Source organism: Falco biarmicus, chromosome 9 (assembly GCF_023638135.1).
Source record: "Falco biarmicus isolate bFalBia1 chromosome 9, bFalBia1.pri, whole genome shotgun sequence".
Taxonomy (NCBI): domain Eukaryota; kingdom Metazoa; phylum Chordata; class Aves; order Falconiformes; family Falconidae; genus Falco; species Falco biarmicus.
In genome coordinates, this window is record NC_079296.1 from 27,509,844 (window position 1) to 27,529,605 (window position 19,762).

The window sequence follows — 19,762 nt, forward strand, 5'->3', positions numbered from 1 at the left end:
GTGCCGGGAGGCCTGCGGGCACCCGCAGCCGAGCGTCCTCCCCAAGGGCCAGCAGCAGGCCCGGTGCTTCCGGCTGCCCGGGGGAGCTGGGAGTCGGGGCTCCTCCTGACAGAAAACCGCGTTGGCGCCTCCGGCCGGGGCGGCCTCTGGGGGTCAGCGCCGCCCGAGGGACGGGCGCTGGGGGCGGGACGCCGCTCAGGAGACCGCGACCCCTCAGGGGTGCGACGTCCCCTCAGCGGCGGGGCGGGACGGCCCGGGGGGCACACAGCGCCCCCGGCGGGCGGGCGCGGCGGCGCCGCACGTGCGGGCAGGTGGCGGCGGCGGGGCGGGCCGGAGCCGCGCAGGCGCGGGGCGGGCAGGGGCGCGCGGCGGGGCGGGGCGGGGCGCGGCCCGGCGGCGCCTGCGTGGCGCGGCGAGGCGGGCGCTGACGGCGGGTGGGCGTGGCGCGGCGCGGCGCGCGGCCCTTCCTTCCCGTCCCTGCCCCCCTGGCCGTGCCCGCCGCCGCCCCCACCCCCACCCCCGCCCGCCGCCCAGAAGATGGCGAGCCCGTGCGGGCGGCAGCAGTGCTCCATCGAGAGGCGCGGCGTCCGCCACCAGCTCGATTCGTGGCGACACAAGCTCATTCACTGTGTAGGTGAGGGACGGCGGCGCGGCGGGGAGGCCGGGCCGGGCCCCGCGGTGGCGGCGGCCGCCGCGGGGGAAGGCTCCACCGGTGGGGGGGAGGCCCGTGAGACGAGCGGCGCCGCGGCCTGCGGGCCCGCCTCCCTCCCCCCGCCGCGGGCCGCCGTGAGGCGAGCGGCGCCGGGCCGGGCCCCGCCCTTCGCCGGGGAGGGAGCCGGGAGGGGGGTCCTGCCCTGCCCTTTTGTGCGGCCCCTGTCAGCGCCGCGCCCGCTCCTCCCCGCCCGGCCCGGCCGCGGCCCCTTCAAACTTGTTTACGGCGGGGCCGGGGCCGCGCCCGCCGGCGGGGAGCGGCCCGCCTGTCAGTGCCCATCCGCCGCCGCGGGAGGCGAGGCGGGTCCGGCCCGGCCCACCTGACCCCGGCCCGCCGCCGTGAGGCGAGGCGGGAGGGAGGGGGGAGCGAGGCCGCGGAGCCGGCGGCGGCGGCGGCGCGCCCCAGCGGGGGCAGCGGCGGGGGGGCCCGGGGAGCGGGGCGGCGGGGCCGGCGGAAAGTTGTGCATCGGGGTGCCGGATTGACGCCCCGGTTCCAGCGCGGGGCCGCGGGCATTACGAGGATGTGTGATTGCTTCTCTCCCCCCCTCCCCTTTTTTCCCCTCTCCTCCTCCTCTCTCGTACGCGTTTGTTGTTATGCAGGCTCCTTGCCATCGAGTATGTGGGGGTTTTGAAAAGGAAGTCCCCGGCGCCCTTTCATCTCGTGTAACTTTCTCCACTCAAAATACAGATTTCGCCCTTTTCTCTTTCCCTGGCAAGATATCGAGGTCTTTTCTGCCGGTCCCAACATACACATAAATGCCAGCTCTAGGCCAGTTGATTCGGTGGGTGTCTGCAAAGATAGTAAAATAGGTTTGACAACAGTAGGCTGTGAACTTCCACGGTGATCTTAAAAGATCTCTAACCAGAACACTGGTATGCCTCATCTGGTTTGGCTTCCTTCTTTTAATTGAGCACAAATCCTCATTTTATTTTTAAGTATGCAAATATGGCCATAATCTGCCGGTGACTGCTCAGTGTAGGTAATCTGTAATAACATTCACAGATTCACTTTAGTTCCTTGTGTGCAGAGTTAAACCTCTTATTGTCAGTTAGCTCAGCATCCTAGTTCGTTACCAGGGATTTGAAACACCGCTTTTGGTTACGCCAGGAGTTGTAACTGCTACCATATGTATTTTTGGCTTCGGCTGAATGTTTAAATTTCTCTAATACAAAAGTGTACGTTGGATGCTTGTTAACTCCAGATTCATAGGAGCAATTGACTTGTTTCAAGCATAAAACGATTCAAGGGCAATACATTGCTGAGAAACTCAGACTCTACACAGAAGTGCTGGGTTTTCTTTCCAACCAATTTTTGATACTTCTAGATCGAGTTTATGGGGTTTTATTTTGATTATAGCTTTGGTATGTTTGGAATGTTTTGTTGGCTTCCACCTCTGCTTGAATAGGATTTATTTTACTTGTGTCTCCATTTCTCATCTCTTCTTACCTTGGTTGCTGGGGATCACCTGTTCTAGTCCTTTCTAAACTCCCTACTTCAAGCACGTCATCTCGTCTTCCTCTCGGCCCCTGCTGCTCTGTCGCTGGGTCCCTGAATCCTCCAGTGGAGCTGTCCTGCTGCTCAGAGTTTAACCAAATAGCTGTGAGGCATAAATGGGGTGGGTGGGTGGGTGGGGGGAGGGAAGGGGAGTATTGGGGAGTGGGGAAAGGACAGTTTCAAAGCTGCTGTTGAAGATCTTGCATTGGGGTGAAATGCAAAAATTGTGTATGTTCGTTACACAGCTCTTTGGGAAAATCTTGGGCAGCTAGAGAAGTTTGTGCTACTTACAGACTCAAGGAAAACACTACGTTAATAAAGTTCTTAGCAACCCTAAGTGCTAAAACTTAAAACAAACAGCACCGCCAACCCCCGCCACCCTCATTTGTACACACCCTGTTCCACTTCCCTAAAGCCATTTAAATTGCCAGCTCCTGGAGAATTTGCTTTCTCCTCTGTCCCTTCCATATCTCTTCCTTGTTGCTTAAATTTGATATAGTTTTGTTCCTCCAGAAGAAGTCCCTCTGTGAAAGTCCCTCTGTGTGTGTTTAACAAAAGATACTGTGAACAATGTTAAGCACAGAGTTCACTGGGATTTTTTGGAGATAAAGTACAAAACCATTTTAAAAAAAAAAAAAGTAAAAATCGAGTCCAAAGTGTAACAGTGCTATGTGACTTTTATCTTGATGGCACTGTGTCATAAATAGTTTCAACCTCAAATTGATCAGCTTTATGAGATCTCGGGACCTGCCCTATTCCTAGTATGAATCTTGCATAAATTGTTGGGTCATGTAAATTTGTTATTTGTTACCTTTTTCATTTATGATATTTGGTCATAGAATTATAAAAGATTTATTGCACTAGCCCGGGATGTCCAGCTGAAATTATGCTGTGACCTTAACCCCTTGCCCCTAATACATCTCTCTCGTCCTTGTGAGTTTTGACAATGTTCCTTGAGATTTGGAAGTTGACCTGTTAAATGATATAACATTCTGTTTCACCTTAGCCATTTGTAGCAGTCTTTAAGAATTTCTGTAATAAATACTGATAGATAAATATGGGGAAGAAGAATATGGGAAAATCCTTCTTGTTACTTTAGAAATACCCATTCATACTTAGTTCTGAAAGTGAATCTGAGATGTGTGGGATTCTTTGTGTTAGCATCATTCCCTGAAAAGTCATTTTAATACCACACAGTGTGGTAGTCAGAAAAAATAAAGCCTGTGGTTTGAACCAGTGCATTTGGCAATAAAAGTGGCTTAAGTAATTCACTTTCCCCTCTTGCTTCTGCTGCTCTTTTGGACTGTGGCCTCATGACAGTTTGTCAAACTAAACTTGTGCTCTTGAGGGGAGGAAAAAACACAGGAGGGCTGAAAGACCTCCTTTGCCCACAGGGAGCCAATTCAGGGGACTTAGGCCAGCAGAAACATCATCTTTTCTTCGGGGGTAGAATAATTTTTCTGCTAGTGTAGCTCCCTGTCAGGTCAAGCAAATACCAGGTAAAAAGGAGGAGGATGAGCATGCATAGCTGGTAGGAAGGAAGAGTGTGAGAATGCAGCAGCAGAGATACACATCATCTTGAACTGTCAGAGAGTTGCACCTTCGGTTGTGCCAGCGCAGCTTTTTGTGGGAGGTTACTCAGGGAACTGATTTGGCTTAAACCATACTTCCTTGTCATGTGTTTCAAGCCCTTTTTTGAGGGGGAGTGTGGTGGTGCAGCTGGTGAAGGACGGGTCTGGAAGCAGTTCTCTTGATGCAGTGATGAAGTTGAGGGAGCATCATGCTGTGGCCTGGAGTTGGAGGGAAGTGTGGAGAAGGAGTGTCTAAGCTCTCTTTGCGGTGAGATGTATTGGGCTGTTGGACCACAGCGTACGAGGGTAGCCTGGAGTGGCACACAGTGTCTTGATGCCCTGGTAGGACTCTGATTCTAGAGACATGATATGCCAGATGATAACGATTTGATGCTGACATATGTGTTCTCTTTACCAGCCTTGAGTATTAGTGTCTTTCTCGGTGGCCAAAACCAGATACCTAGAGACAAATGTATGTGATGATTTTATTCTTTTAATATTTTTTTTTTCCTTCTCCCAGCCTCCAGTCACCTTCTGTTCTGACACTTGCTGAATTGGAAATGGTTGTTGAGATCACATCAGCTAAGGAATGGGGAGTTTGAGGGAGGAGAGAACCCACAGATCCCTGAAACCCTCCTGACACCTTTTATACAGGCAGTAATAGCATTGTAGTGCTGTGTGCTTACTGGAGTGATAATTTGAGGTGGTCGCATGCATTTCTACTAGCTGGTGATGCTTGGCCCTTTGTTAAATATTAGCTGTACTCTTATAGACTCCCTGGCTGAATTACAGCCTGTGTTGGGGAGGTGGGGGCGGGGAGGGGAATGCGTTAGTTCTCTCCAGTAGTGATCCTTGTTTTAGGAGCAAAATGATGATTTAAAGGGAAAACTTGTAACATTCACCTAAGATCTCCAGTCATCTTGAGCTCTGTCAGTGTTCCACTGAGGTGCTGCTTAGCTGTTGATTTTACCCTTAAGCTGTCAAAATAAGCTGAAGTACTTTTTTTTTTTTTTTTCTTTTTTTTTCTTCTAATGATTGTTGCTGGTGAGATCCTGCAACCTAAGTACCTGATCTGTTTCTGTGTACTAATTTGTTGAATAGTGGTGGTCTTCCATGACCTTTAGATACTTAGGACTAAAGTGTGGAAGAAATATGATACATCAGGAAGTATTAGAAGCTAATATTAATCAAGAGGTGTGTAACAGTTGAATAATTCTGAAATCTTTATTACATTTTCTTATCTTGATTACTTGGGTATAGTTCCAGCCTGTATGTGATATGAATTAGTTGGTGCTTCCAAACATGTTATCTCATTGTTTTGGAAGTTGGCTTGAGTCTCCAAGTGTTTTAACGTAGTTCTAGTTCAAAGGGCAGATTGTCTTTCTTTGTTCCAAAATGAGAAGGCTTGTTATAGCCCTGATGTTGATGAACAATAATAATAAAAAGCAAGTTAAACTAAGGGCTAGTAAAAGTTGGAATGTAGGGCTATTCTAAACTGGTATCTGTTTTAGATATGCCCCCAGCCATGTCCCCAACAAATGTGCAAGTGGTAGTTTGCCTTATTTCAACCTGCATGTAACGTAGATGCAGCTTGCGGCTTTTTTTATTAATAATTGTACAGCAGCTTTACAGTGTGGTAGCTGAAGGCCTGTTCAAGAAGATCTGGTCTACACACGAACATTTTTGCCTGTTGGCAGGATGGATACAGAGAGGGAGAATTACCCTTTTATGACGAAATTATGCCAGAAAAAAAGAGGCAGCTGTCATTTAAAAATAAAAATCTTTAGTTGTAAGGAGTGGAATTTACAGCTTGATATTTAGCTTTACTTTAAATGTGCATGGAAGGATGGTATGCATCTGAAGAACAGTAGAAGTTGAACTGCGGGGGATGAATCTAGATCTGTTTCAAATCTCTCTTTGGATTCTCTATAAATCACTACAGATTTGCCCTTGCTTCCCTATTTGCAAATGAAGAATAACTTCTACCCTGACAGGGACAATATCAATCAAACAAATGCATACTCAAAAAAATGTTGGTAATCGCTTCGTATTATACTATCTTGAGTTCTTCTGGTGGCTGCAACATGAAATTTTGGACTTAGCCAAATCACTTTGTTTTGCATTTCAACAAAAATCTATTTTAATTTGTGTGAAGTAGCAACTATCACTGCAAGGTAGGAAGTTTCCTTCTTTGGACACGTTCATCCTGCAGGAAGTATAGGGGTTTTTTGACTTAATTTTTAACTAAGACCTAATGACATTTAGAGTTCATCCACTTTTAACAGAACTTCTCAAAATGAATTACAGTAATCCATTCTGTGCATGCAGGAAATAGTCCAAATCCACCTAGATAAGATCTTTGTACTATTTATATTGAGATATATGTACTACAGATTTACAGCTTTGTGGTACAGCATCATTTTAAAAGAATGCCTGAAGGACTGTACTAAATTTTTAAGCTATTTTTTGGCGGTTTGTGCCATATATTGATGATACTCCAAATACTATTATGTACAGAAATACAATAACTGCACTTTAATTGAATGGATGATACAAAATCCTAGTTCTTGTGCTCAGTTGTCTAAATCCTTATTGCGTAATACTTAAATGGCTAAATTCTCTGCCATTTTAGGCTATCTTACACCCAGACAAGTACTGTCTTGTGGGATTTTTTTTGGTTGATTTTTTTTTTCTTTCTTTATCTGAGAACTTGTGTTCTTTCATGGCTAACATAAAATAACAGTGAGAATGCTTACTAAAAGTCAGTTTAAGCAAGGTTTGAGGAAAACCAGGCGTTTAAAAGGATAAAGAAAGGTAGCCCTGTCATACTGATTGGGGCGGAGGAGACACTACTGTAGGATTTTACAGGGGACTTTCCAGTCCTCTTCCTCACCCTTCTATGTATATATGTTTTCACTCTTAAGAGGATGAAGCTTTGGTTCTCAAAGGTTACTGGGATGGATATTTCTAATTCTCTGAGAAATACAAAACTTCTGGGATTTTCTGAGGGCAGGGTTGAATGGGATGGGCTGAGCCAATCTAGGCTCTGCCTCTGGCTGAAAGGGGTCGTAGTGCTTGTTTTTACTAAACAGACAGAAGGCTGCAAAACCAGCTAATCTTCTGGTAATGCTTAGTAACCTGAGTCATCCTAGCTAGGAATGAGATGAGCAGGAGAGCTCATCTGAAGCACTGGATGGGATCACGTCTATGGGATGAAGGGGAGAGGAGAACAGAATAGCCTCCTCCAGAGGCAGGGAGTGTAAACTCCCTGTAAGGTTTGCATCTTCTGTCTTGTAACTGTGCTACAGACTGTGGTTATGTTTCACAGCAGTGCTGTCTAAGCTGGTTTAAATAGTCCCCTCTGTGCTGGCACAACTATGTGTGACAGCTTGGTGAATCAGTTCCCTGGCTAGACCTGACTGGAAAACAATCTTTTTTTCTTTCTTTGCTACAACATCTGCAGAGGATGGAGAGGCAGAAAATGAAGAGTTGAGGCTATTCAACTAGTATTGACACACATGCACAAATCCAAGTTGTCTTTTGCTGAGTAAGTGCTAATTTCTGTATGCATCGTGTTAATTTACAGTAGCAGGAAGATTGCTTCATTCTCCCTATTCAAAGTGCCATGGGCTATACCATGCTCTCTCCTTGATGATTAACTGTGGGCTTTGCTTTCCCAACCGTGTTGAATGCTCTCGTCCAGTACCTCCATTAATGAAGCTGCAGCTTTACACTGCCTCTCCCTGGTATCCCTGCAAGCCCTCTGGGGTTCCTCAATTCTCTCTGATAAATCCATGTGGCCTCAGCTTCTTTTGGGAAATGAGAGCTTAAGCGTCTTCCTTTTTCTCTTGAAGAATGCTGTATTGTTCTTTGTCTGGACATCTTCGAGTCATCTGCCTTTTACCTTGGATTTATTTTGCCTTGTATGCTCTGTAGTATCATCATATGCTCTTTCATGGTGAGTTGACAAAAGGAAAAAAATCAACTCTCAAAGCTCAGTAGGAGATTTAAGTTACACATCAGCACTCAGCACTGCCAGCATACGAAAGACAAAGCAGAGGTTATGGTGTTTCAACATTTCTGCAGGACACCACTTCCTATGTGGTAAAATTGCTATTAGATGATGTCTCCATGTGTTTTTTCCTCTCCTCTTATAGAGAAGAGAAAAGATGGTACTCCTGTTGCATTTTTCCAGAAGCGGTGGCAAAGTGGCTGCACAGGGGAGACTTGCAGGGAGACAAAGGATGTTCCTTATGCCCTGAGGACCATGATATTTTATGGGAGGGAGAAGAGGGGGAGAAAAGAGGACTGGACAAGAGCCTAGTATTCATTAACAAAGAAAGCTTTCAGAAGCTGAATCCAGCAGTGTGGAAAGACATCAGAGGCCACCAGGCAATCTTAACTCTTGAGTTGAGTTTACTAATGAAAAATTTCCTGGTTCTCTTTGAGCATTTTTTTGCATATGCTTATAGTACAGGCATTTCAGTATCTAGCTGGAGAGGATTGTGTTGGTGAGTGTATCTGATGTGGTCTTTCACTCTCCTCTGCTGTTACTAGGTTAGGGTGGTGGTCATGTTTCGAAAGAGGAGTAACTGCCAGAGTAGGAAGAGGAACAGGCAGTCAAGCTACAGAGTTCTTCATTTCTTGGTTTCTTTTTTTGTTGGTTATACTAACAAAAGATGTGGAAGTTTCAGCCCACAGCTTGCAATTCCCCAGTCTAATACTTCCAGGCCGGTACATAATGCTAATGCTCTTAACCTGTTCTCCTGAGCACATAGTGGTGTGTGTCAGTCTGTAGCAGTGTGCTGTTTGGCTCCCTTTGCTGCTGTATATACGTGACAGGCGGCAGCTCTCCATGTTACCTGTGTAATACACTTTGAGTTCAGTCTCCTGCCTTGCGAGGACAGGGTAGTTCCGCAGCAATTCATATGCACAAAGCTCTTATGTACTCCACCTGTGCTTAATGTGCAGACAAACATGTGGGTTAGTTTTGAAACTTTGTGATGAGATAGCCACAGGTTAGTTGGAATAATGTGCTTATATGCTTCAACTGGGGAGTCTTGTGGGCAGAAGAGCACTCTCAGCCTGTGCTCCTGTGTTCTGCGCTCTTGTAGGTCTTAAAAAATATAAAAATATGTTGGAACACACAAAATGGATTGGCTTTGTTTAAATGCTCATAGCAAACTGGCTTACTTGCCTCTTGGCTCCTTTGGCAGTTATTTTGTCTTTTTCATGAACAAGTTGAAGATAAGCTGGTGTTATAGCAGACATTGTCTCAAGTTTGGTGATCTCCTGGGTTAAGATTCATAATTGTGGCAAAAATGATGAAAGCTGTGTTCTAGGTGATGTTTCATCGTGACCTCTAGATGCGTTTCTGAAACCATGCCATTGTGTCCTTTGCATGAACAAAACTCTTCACCGAGGTGCACACTTAATAACTTCCATTTTGCTCTGCAAAAGCAAGAGAGTAGAAAAGCATGGAGGTAATTTCCTTTTCTGACCTAAGAAAACTTAAAAGCAATCTTAAAGCAGTGATTCCATTTACATCCTTTAGAAAAGGTGGAGCATAGCTACCTTATCCTGAGCTTTCTCCTCTATATTTTGAAGTGATTAGTGAAACTTAAGTTTATATGATACTTTAATCTCTTTTCTGGGGTTTCTCACAAGGGTCTTACTTATTTCTTATGGAAAAAACCAGCCATCTGATAGTCTTCATTTCCAAAACAGACAGTGAGGAAAACTTGTCTAAGAAAAAACTTCTACGCTTTTGTTTTGATGGTAGTTTCTTGATCTAATTGACCTCGCTGCTAAGTAAGGGGAGTGCCCCTTGCTGATTTAAACGTCCTTTGGGAAAGTTGTACTCCTGCTCAACTGGAAGTGGAACATTTCAGTGACCTTAGTTATCATTTATCTGCATACTGTAGCTTAATATCTTTTAAAATATTACAGGTTTGAGTGAATAATGGAGAGGTGTGAAGGGGAAAAACTAAGTGTGAAATGTTGGCTATGTGTAGGTTTAGATGAGTATCCATACTTCAGGATGTGATATGTAAGACAAGTGTACCAAGCCTTCTCCTGAAGGGAGAAAAAGTATTGAAATGTTTCCCATGGATATTTAGTTTATTCTAGCTTATACTTGGGGGACAAAATTATAGCAAGTATAACACTGATTTTGGTATTTCTGGTTAAATGCTTAACTACTGCCCTCACATTTCTGGTTTTGTGTTGGTTTTTTTGTTTTTTATGTTTTTCTGTCCTCCTTGTCATCCTGTGCGTTCATACAAAGTAATACAGATGTAACTGTCTGGTAAGATGCTATGAGAACCTAGTTCTCAGATCTTACAGGAGTATTTTTGTAAACTCTTCACAAAATCTAATCCCTTGGTCTTTCCTCTGCTATTTTTGAGTGACACGCAGCAATTGGGGAGTGAACAGCTTCAGTGCTCAGTTGAGACAGGCCATGCGGAAGTCCATTTTGCATAGGATCTTTTGAATCTAACGGGAACACTGTATCTCTTGAACAAACCTAAATTGTTGAGCGAACTGTGTTTTGCTAGGGCTCTCTTAAATCAGTGGCTTTCAACCTCAAGCTGGCAAGAAGCAACTGTGGAAATACAAAGCTATTGCCAATAGTTTAAATTGCGTGGGGTCTTTATGCTTTTCAGGAGCCCACAGTTTGAAAATTACTGCTCTAAATGATTTGTAAACAAAGGCTGTTTTTCCTTTCCAAAGTGGCTGTAGGTGTTAGGGAGTATGAGCTGACATTTAGTCATCTATTGGATTAGGACTGAGTTTTATCTTTCCTTTCTCTTCTCATAGCTAATTATTTAAAAGTACATTTTTATCCAAAAATAGATATCATGGAGGAGGTTAACCCTGGAAGACTTCAACCTGAAAGCTAACTTCTGGGAAAAGGCTAGTGTGGTGTTATGTAGGTCTGTTTTAAGTGCTGCACTCCCTGTACTCAGGGCTTCTGTATTTTCTTTTTCAAGAACCTTGCTGTGAAGCTCAGACTCCTGCTATAGAGTTTGTGTTGGGTCTAAAGATCTCATTAGCACTCTTCCCTTAGATGGCAGTGAAAGAGAACTTTGACTGCACAGGCTGGGGTGTAAACTGTAGTCCCTGTGAAGTGCATTGGCAGATACCCTGAAATAACAAGTAAACTAAGTTTCTAGTCTTGAAGGTACGGATTTCTTTGTTTTAATGACTAGAAGGTATGTGGAAGTATGGAATGGACGCTAAGCTGTTTGGTAATCCCTAGGTGCGCTACTGTTACGGGTATCAAAGCCCAAATAGTCTCCATCCTGACCATTCTTCCAGCTCACTCTACTTTACTAGAGCCATAGATGAGGTCACAGACTGAGCGCAGCAACAGTACCAAATTGAATATAGAGTTCAGAGGTTACTCTGCTCAACAAGTTACTCAGTTTCAAATTAGATTAAAAATTGACTTAGTAGGTTAAAGATGTTGCAGAACTGTAGTCTACTTTACCATGGAGGCTGCATTCCCTGCCTATAACAGATTGGTTCTTGTTCCTAAATCATCTGTTTGCCTGTGACTAATCTTGAATTTGTATCTTCCTGCTGCTTGTACTTTGAACAGAATTCTGTGCTCGAAGTAAGAACAGCAGATAGGGCTTTAAATTTTCTCAACCCCTTGTAGCCCAAGGACTGCTCCTGCCCCTAGGATTCAAAATATCTTGTGCAGCTTTATGTATAGTGGGAGATGGTGGAAGGGTAGGCATGTAGGGAGAAGTCAATCACAGCTGCTTTAGTCTATACTTACTGGCATGTTGATGAACTTTAGCAGCTAAATGCGCTTGTGATGACACCTCACAAACTTCAGAAAGTAAGCAGTTATTTTTGGAAACTTTTTTTTTTCCAGGACTAAAACTACTAAACCTACTTAAAAAAAAAAAAAAAAGTCTATGCAAAAACACTAGTTCCCAAGAAACCGGCACCTTCTGCTTACCATGCTCATGGGTATTTCAGCATCCTAACCCTAAACCTTGCTTAATGTTCTTTTCTGTCTGTCCTTAGCTTTCCATTGCTGTAAGGGAAGAGAAATAGTTCCTTCATATTCAGTTTGGGGGAAAAGATGAGCTATTCCCTGATCTCATCTTTAAGGCAGATAGATCTTTGCTCTCAGCATGCTGTGGTGCTGCCTAGGAGAGTTTTCATGATTCTGCTTGTAAGCAGCAGACAAAGCTAATTTCAGAGCTGGTTTGTACTGACAGATTTGAAGGGTTGAGAGTGCTGAATTTATTGCATCGTTTTGAGATTCTGTTGGTGGTGGCAAAACTTTCTTTAAAAAAAGTTTTTTTACCAAAGTTAAAAAACTTTAGTAATTTAAACTAATTACATTAAAGAATCCTTGCTTTGAACACTGGTTTGCTGCCTCATAGTTTTGCCAGTGTAGCTATATCGGGGTCTGTTTGTAAGCCAGGTCCTGAAGTCAAGGTCTGGCTTTAGTGAGAGGTCCTAGGTTAGGCTGAGCAGGGTGCGTGGGACCTTAGCTGTGAGTGGGCCAAACCGAAAGCCATGCATGTGGATATGTGGAGAAATCCTGCAAGTGGTGTCTTGCACCTCTGAGCTGCAAACTGTTGATTTGCAGTGTGGAAGGGCACTGGTGCCTGCATGAGCAGCTTGTGGTTAGGTGTGACAAGTGCGGCTCTCCTGTAGACAAATTCCTGCTTTTTGTCAGCATGGCAGCCAGTCTGCAAATGGACGGTGGCTGTTAGCGTAGTAACTAGCTCACTCTCTGCTGTCAGTTCACGCTCACTGTAGGGTCAGGGTCTAAAGCAGGAATGAGGCAGATGGTCTTGGGAGCATGATCTTTCACTTCAGGTGGCCTCACAGAAGGTCGTAAGCTTACTCTCATTTTCAGAATGACATGCAAAATACTTGTCTACAGGCTTTCAATCTCCTTGGTAATGCATTCTTTTACTCAGGTGGATCCTCCCTCTTAGTTCAGTCTGAGGGGAGGTAGACAAGATAGCACCAAGTATGAACTAACAGGACATCATAGCCTTGAAATATGCCAAGAGTCTTTCCTTTTGGAACCAGTGAGGGAAAATGAATGTGTCTCTAAAACTAGATCTCTTTTGAAAATCCAGATTTAGCATAAATGCGGGTCAAACTTCACAAAGAATAGTTTCAGAAAAGGAGATGATAAACTTTAATAGCTGTATAATTACTTGCCTTGTTTGAGTCCACTGAAGGAATGTAAAGGTGCATCTAAAACAAAGAATTAAAAATTTCTTGCTGTTCAGCCTCTGGATTAAGTTGGCTATGAGCGCCATACTAAATGGTATAGTTAGTTTAGTTGAGAGATATTTCTGTGAAATCCAGGGACAAGAAAGGTGGAAGGTCAACCAGAGCAATGTACTGGATTTTGCATAAAAATATAGCCTTAACTAGATATTTCTAGTGGTGTGGTGGTTGGTAGTTTTTCTTTATTTTGTTTTGGGAAGTTTTTTTGGGGTCTGTTGTTTTTGTTTTGGTTTTCCTTTATTTTTTTTCCCCTGATTTTTGATAGGGTGGGGGTAAGCATAACTAAGAGACTTGTCTGAAGGGAAATCATGGCTATTTAGTTTTAAGGTACTGGAACTACAGACTAAACTCTGATAGTCTTCCAAACACATCTTAATGCATATTTGGGAAATGGACAAAATATTTCCCACTATACGTGAAAACCAGTTTCAGATAAGTACCTGTCATTTTCCCATGAGAGAGAAAGAAGTATATTCTTTTGAAGCTTTTGCTTATTAAAGTTCTCACTTGAAACTTGGGGGATATTGTCTGGGGAGAGACTAGTGGGAGAAGGCAGGCAGATTCTGTTTTTTAAGCTTAGGAAGTCAAATAGAAGTTACCTGGAAAACTCATTAACCAAAGACAATAAGCTTTAAGGGTTAGGACAGCATAGAGATTTGCCTATGTAGATTTGTCAGAGAACCTTTCTTTTAAGGAGATCAATATCCAGAAATAGTCCTCAAGTATATTTAATAGAACCGCTGCTGGCTTTTGAGTCTTGAGTTATTATTATTCCAGAGTAAAGTTAAACATTATGCTATTTTTTTAACTGTGTTGCATCATAGTAATGTAAGCAAGTTTGTGGAGTCTGGTTTCTGAAAAGGCATGAAATTACTCTGTGTGAAATCACTATTCTACTGGAAAATGTTGAAATGTATTATAGTTTATACATTCTAAACTTGATGTTTAGTGAGTGTAGAAGATGCTACAGGAAATGTTCAGTAGACTTTTTTTTTTTTTTTTCCTTTTTAAATAAAGGAGAGGTTATACTAGAGCAGCTGTAATTAAAGCATTTCACCCTGACTCTGAAGAAACTGCAAGTCCACTTACAGGCCTTGCCAAGCTGAATTTGCATTGCATTTATAGTGTACAGGTTTGGGTAGTAACTCTGATGGTAATTTATGAGAAATAATAATTTTATGTCATTTAACCTAAATGTGCAGTGTAGGAGAGTACAATTGTTTAATGCTGGCCAATATAGAGGGTTCTTCAGGAAAGGTCTTCGTTTCACCACTGGAAAATAGAATACACATTCAAGGGATGCATAGCAGTGGAAGTGAATTTTCTTGTAAAAACACAATTTGTGGTTACACCGTGATTTTTAATCTAGCATAGGTTTAAAATGCTGCAGAGAAGGGTAGTTGTACCACCCCCTTTGTGCTAGTGCCCTCACTTTGTGTAGATGTGTGGTGGGTTTGATCAGGGAACTGATTCCTGAACAGTCTTGTATTACCATGCAAATGCAAGATGAGTGAGCATCTGAGGGGGTGGGGAGGTGTATTTATCATGGATTAAAGTGCCAGGTGATCAGTATATCGTACCTTCAAAACATTGAAGATGTGCTGCACAGCGGACTTCCTGTCTACAGTAACCTTCAAATTGCAGTAATCTGTCTTCTAGTAGCTTGGGATAAGTGAGTTGTGGAATTTTGAGTCTTCTTGCTCTGCTTCTCATAATTAACAATTTACATGGAACATTTTGCAATCATACATTTTACATGCCTGTGCATTTTACTGCTGTTGAATTTCTTTTCCTCCTTTAAAGCAATTGAGTCAGGCAAACTTCATTCTGCTCTTGATGCTGCCTTTCTAGTGAATGAGCACCAAGTTGCAGTATGTCTCCAGTGAGTGGACAAAAATCTTATATCCAATGTGTTTACTCTTCATAAAATTAACAGAATATTACAGAGAAGCTGATGTTGTAATGGAAGCATTAGGGTCATCACTAGTTGCTGTCAGCAAAAGGTGGTTTCCAGAGATGAAAACAGCTGAATCTATATTTATATTCCTTAGTAGTGGTTCTCATAGGTATTTCTTCATTCTGGTTCGTACAGCACAATGGTAATCTTAGTCCTTCTCCTTTTGGATTAGGGTCAATACACTTTTGAATGTTAGCTTAAAGGAAGGGTTTCTGTTTACCCATTTGACTGATCTGCATATTTGGGCTTTAATGAAAGGGTACTGTATACCTTTAGGTTTATGATGCTAGCTGGAGAGATGGGCCAGTGCTGAAACAGCTTGTTTAAGGGCAGCACTCTCCCAGTTGGCAGGGGCAGTAGATTTCTAGCTATGGAAACCTCCTGAGGGTAGTTGATACCTCATTACACCAGACTACTGTGAAGCATTCTTGGTTTAGTTCACTATCTTCCCTTTTCACCAAGAGACAGTCCCTACCACAGAGGATAACGTGGGTTGATCACAAGATCTATGAGCCGAGCAGGTTTGGACTGAGCTTTCTGTGTGGTCAGCCGGTCAGAATGCATATTCAGCACAGCTGCTAGTTTAGGGATTTGTGTTTAGGCAAGGTTGAAAGTTGTCATAGGGCTTGCTTCCAAACAGGAGTCACCAGGGCAAAAAAACGGGTAGAGCTAAGGGCAGTTCAGCACTTGTGTTGAATTCATCTGCTGAGATTTGTCAGCCAGCAACTCTTTTGACAGTTGACCAAGGAACACAACAGGGCTATGTCAGACCAGCATGGTGTTTCAGGGAGAGAACTGGAGTAAGAACCATTCTCAGAACACATCTGTTTGCTCATTCAGCAGTAGAGCCCTTTGCCTTCCATTGGAGCGTTGTCGCCCATGAGGTGGTCTCTTCTGCAGGAGCCTGAATCTAGCCTGCTCCTGTATCTTGTCTGTTCTCAGCAGCATGCTGCAAAAAACTATGCAGCACATAGTATTGTTGATTCTAGCTCCTTTCTGTTCTAATAGGTCTTGATTCGCCAGCATCTTCACTGTAATACACCTCCCATGTGTTTCACTTACAAGGAGTCCAAAGCAGTTACATGTTTAACAAATCGGAGTAAGTGCATGCTCTGTTCTTGAACAGTCTCTTAAGCAGTAGCTACACTTGTAGTTCCTTAGCAGATGTACTCCAGGGTTTGCTGGGCATGCTTTTCATGATGGCATTGTTTAAGGCAACCCTTTATGTGGCCACTTAAGACTTCACTCTTACTGGAATATGGATGCTGGGCCAGTTAAACCTTTGTCTTAAGCTTGAACTGCCATTCTTATGCAAAGGTGAACTTCTGGAAGTTACTCCTTTAAAAAAACAAAAAGGGGAGTGTGAGTGGGATGCAAAATCACTCGTCCCTTGCGCGGTCTCATGAACTTGCACCAGTGTAACTGATGGAGTGCAGGGGTAGAAATGAATGATGGAGCAGAGAAGGAAAGGGCTGCAAATTGCTGTTACTGCTGGAAGATATGCTTGTGAGACTGTGCTTTGAAGCTGTAGGCCTGATTGGAGTTTGCCTACATGAGTTTTACCTCACGCTAATGCTGATCCTTCAAAAGAAGCAAAAGATTGCATAGATACCTTGACAACATTCCCTGGTGCAAAAAGCAAAGATTAATTTTTGTCATGTCCAAAGCCTTACATCTTTGTAAAATGCATTGAGTTCTTCAATGAGATGATGTGGTTCTCTGTTCTGTACTGTCCCTGTAGTTTGCACTGCTTGGAAATGGTACTACAGTACTTTTAAAAGCTGTGTTTCATGTGCCTTTGGCTTGAGGGATGCCTGGGTATCTGTCGTTCAAATCTCTATTGAAATATGCAGGACCAACCAGTCTGTCAAAGATCAGGCAGACTGGTAGGAACTGTTTCTTTGTTCTTGCCATCACACCACAAGCAGAAGCTGTAGATGAGTGTTCCTAGGATGACTTATTTCACAAATCACGTAGCTTAGCAGTTGTCAAGAGGAGGGAAAACCTTCAGTCTCCTGTTCACGTGATGATGATATGCATAAACTGAAGCACAGGCCTCCATGCCAGAGCTTGTCCCAATATTCAGCAATATGATAGACAGAAAGATGACTTCTATTAAAAGGGGTTTTGTTTTTTTCATTTCCTATTTGACCTGTGGCCTGCCCTGAGTATAAAGTATTTACATGGATGCCTCACATAAGTCTTGTTATTGAGGGTAACAAATTCTGCAAAATTAGCCTAATCTGTTCATTTGGGAATGAAGCAGGATAGATGGGTTTTAGTTTGTGCCTGGAAGTATTTCTGAAGAGCAAAGGCTTGACAATCCTTGAAGATGTATGCTGGTTACTTAAACTTCTGCATTTACATTTATCTGGCTGCTGTGGGTGGGGATTCTCTTGTAGCCTTTCCAAAGGTAGAGTCAGTTGTTTCCTCCTGTTGCCTTTGCCCTTAAAGCTGGATAGTGCAGACATCTACTGTGATGGATGAGTGGATGTCATTCTCAGGAAGGTAACTTCAAGGAAAAAGTAAAGGGTGAAGGGTTTTTTGTTTGGGGTTTTTTTTTGTTTTCTTGGTTTGTTTTGTGTTTTTCCATGGAAGTAGCTGTTTTGGTTTCTTTCCTCAAGGACCACGTGAATAAATCTGAACAATACGAGGTTGAGTCGCACCTGTAAAAATGGGTTCATTTTGTTAGCTTCCTCCTGTTCTGCACAAAGCTACGAGCAGCAGAAGTACTGGAAGAACCTGCTGTGTAGGCTTATGCTAACCGTATGTTAACTTTGCTTAAAAAAAATTAAACCCTACCTCCTGCAGAACTTGATTTGCCATTGAGAAGAGCTTTCCACTTGCTGGGAGTGAAGGAGAATTTTTCAGTCACTGGCAGTTGTGCGAGGACATGGCTATTGTTATTAGCGCAAAGACTGTAGAAAGAACTTCAATTTCCCTGCTTTGTTTGATGCCTCTGCAACTCCAAACTGTTTTCAATGCAGATATTCAGCTGACTGTCCACTGTTGCTGCTTCTAGGTTTCTTTCACTTTTTCTTCCCCTATCCTCGGGTTTCCTCTGCATTGAGTGTTTGAAATTATTTTTCATGAGACATTTTGGTTTCCAAACTAATTTTATTTTCTCTCTAGGTCATTTATGTATTTGTCTTCACTAATGTTTGCAACGTCTCCAAACATAGTATCCTCTGTGAATTTAACTAACATGCTGTTTACCCTTTCTTCCAGATCCAGTTTCTGATCCTACTTCCACATTTGGGAGTATGCAAGGGACAAACCCATCTCTTTGCGTAGCTTGACTGGATATCCCAAGACTAGGATGTTAGTATATTTAAACAATTTTTTGCATTAAAATGTTGCCAGTATCTTAATTGCACATAGATTATTATTTTTTGAAATGTAATTAGCTTTATTGGCATTATGCATATTCAGAAGCCTGCTGGTAGAAAGTTTTTCTGCAGTCTGACTAGTGCTTATTGGTGATTTAAAATGGGGGCAGAAGTAGGAAGAATTTCAGGGTTGCTTTTTAAATGAGCCAGGCTTATTTAGTGTTACAGCTTTAGCACTCATTCTTGAAAATCTTGGCTCTTTGTCTAATAAGATTAACTGTAGGTTAATCCAAGAACATATAAAACCTTTAGACTGTGTTCAAGATATTTGTAAAAGACCACTTCAGACTTCTGAATGCATGAATACAGGCCCTAGGAGAGATGTTTAAATACTTGCAATAGTCAAATATGTATAGAAATACTTGCATCAAATAAGTGTTAACAAAAAAATAAAATTGCACACTGAAGTTTCTTGAATCCTTGCATCACAGGTCACGCTATTCTGGTACTTGTAAGGAACCAGTTGTCTGGAAGAGTAAACCCTATGCTGAACTATTTTTGTAGATTTTATAATGCAGCTTCCTTTAAAAATGTGTTTTGTGATTGTGTAGTTATTGCAAAATGAGATTTCATGTTTTCTGTTATGTTAAGCAACTGTCTGGCAGTAATTAGCAATTCAAAGATAAAGAAGTCAGTGTTAAACTAATGGCTATTTTTCAATATGTTTTTTTGACTCTGACACCTCTCGGAGTGTCTCATGTATTCAACTACTATATCTAATTTAATTACTGAAACGGTAATTTAAATACTTGTTTACAGTAGTGAAGTGAATTTGATGCTGAGTACAATGTTCATTGTGTAGCTGATGATTTTGCAGGTTCCTCTATACCCTTAGTTTTGCAGTGCACTTTGGGTTTTCCTCATGTAAGTGAAAGGAGCATTCTCTTTGTGTGGTTTGAAGTTCTTCTGTTAAAACTGTTGCCAATCTTCTTGGCTAACAGTTTAAAGTAATTGGTTATAGTTTCTCTGCTTGGATTTTCATTTGTACTGTCCAGCTCTGTATATAGGTAATAGATTTAGGTAAGATTTCAGTTCTTTACCTTAGATACTCTGACAGATGTTCTCAGAACTAGTGCTAGGAAAATGCAGTGTTTTGCAACACTTGTTCTAGTATCCCACTGCGTTTTATTTTAGTGGCAGATTTCTTCACTCACCCCTTCTGGTGTTATTCCTGTGATTTTATAGAAAAGCAAGTTTCTTACGGTTGCTTACAAGCTTTTCAAGGGAATTTGAGACTTACTGAGTACTATTGTTTATTTTATTAAATCTGGTGAAGCACAGTGTGTTCTAGAAGTCTAATATTCCTTGAGCCTGGAAATGTTTCTAGTGTCAAAGAACACTTCTAAAAAATTTGGCTATATCTGAT

General features: G+C 42.8%; 1 protein-coding gene across 12 annotated transcripts in view; it reads left to right on the forward strand.

The window, feature by feature from the left end:
* Nucleotides 1–456: 456 nt before the first annotated feature.
* Nucleotides 457–19,762, forward strand: part of LCOR (ligand dependent nuclear receptor corepressor) — an 81,301-nt gene continuing 61,995 nt past the window's right edge. For 3 of the 12 annotated variants that reach the window (XM_056352792.1, XM_056352791.1, XM_056352795.1), the window contains exons 1-2: nt 503–630; nt 18,236–18,328. Coding sequence is in view for 4 of the 12 variants with exons in the window: in XM_056352786.1 (XP_056208761.1) it covers nt 538–634 (97 nt within the window). In the remaining 8 variants the exon portion in view is untranslated. Of the gene's footprint in view, nt 635–18,235; nt 18,329–19,762 lie in introns of all 12 variants that reach the window. The other 9 variants (XM_056352790.1, XM_056352794.1, XM_056352786.1 and 6 more) reach the window with 8 other exon arrangements.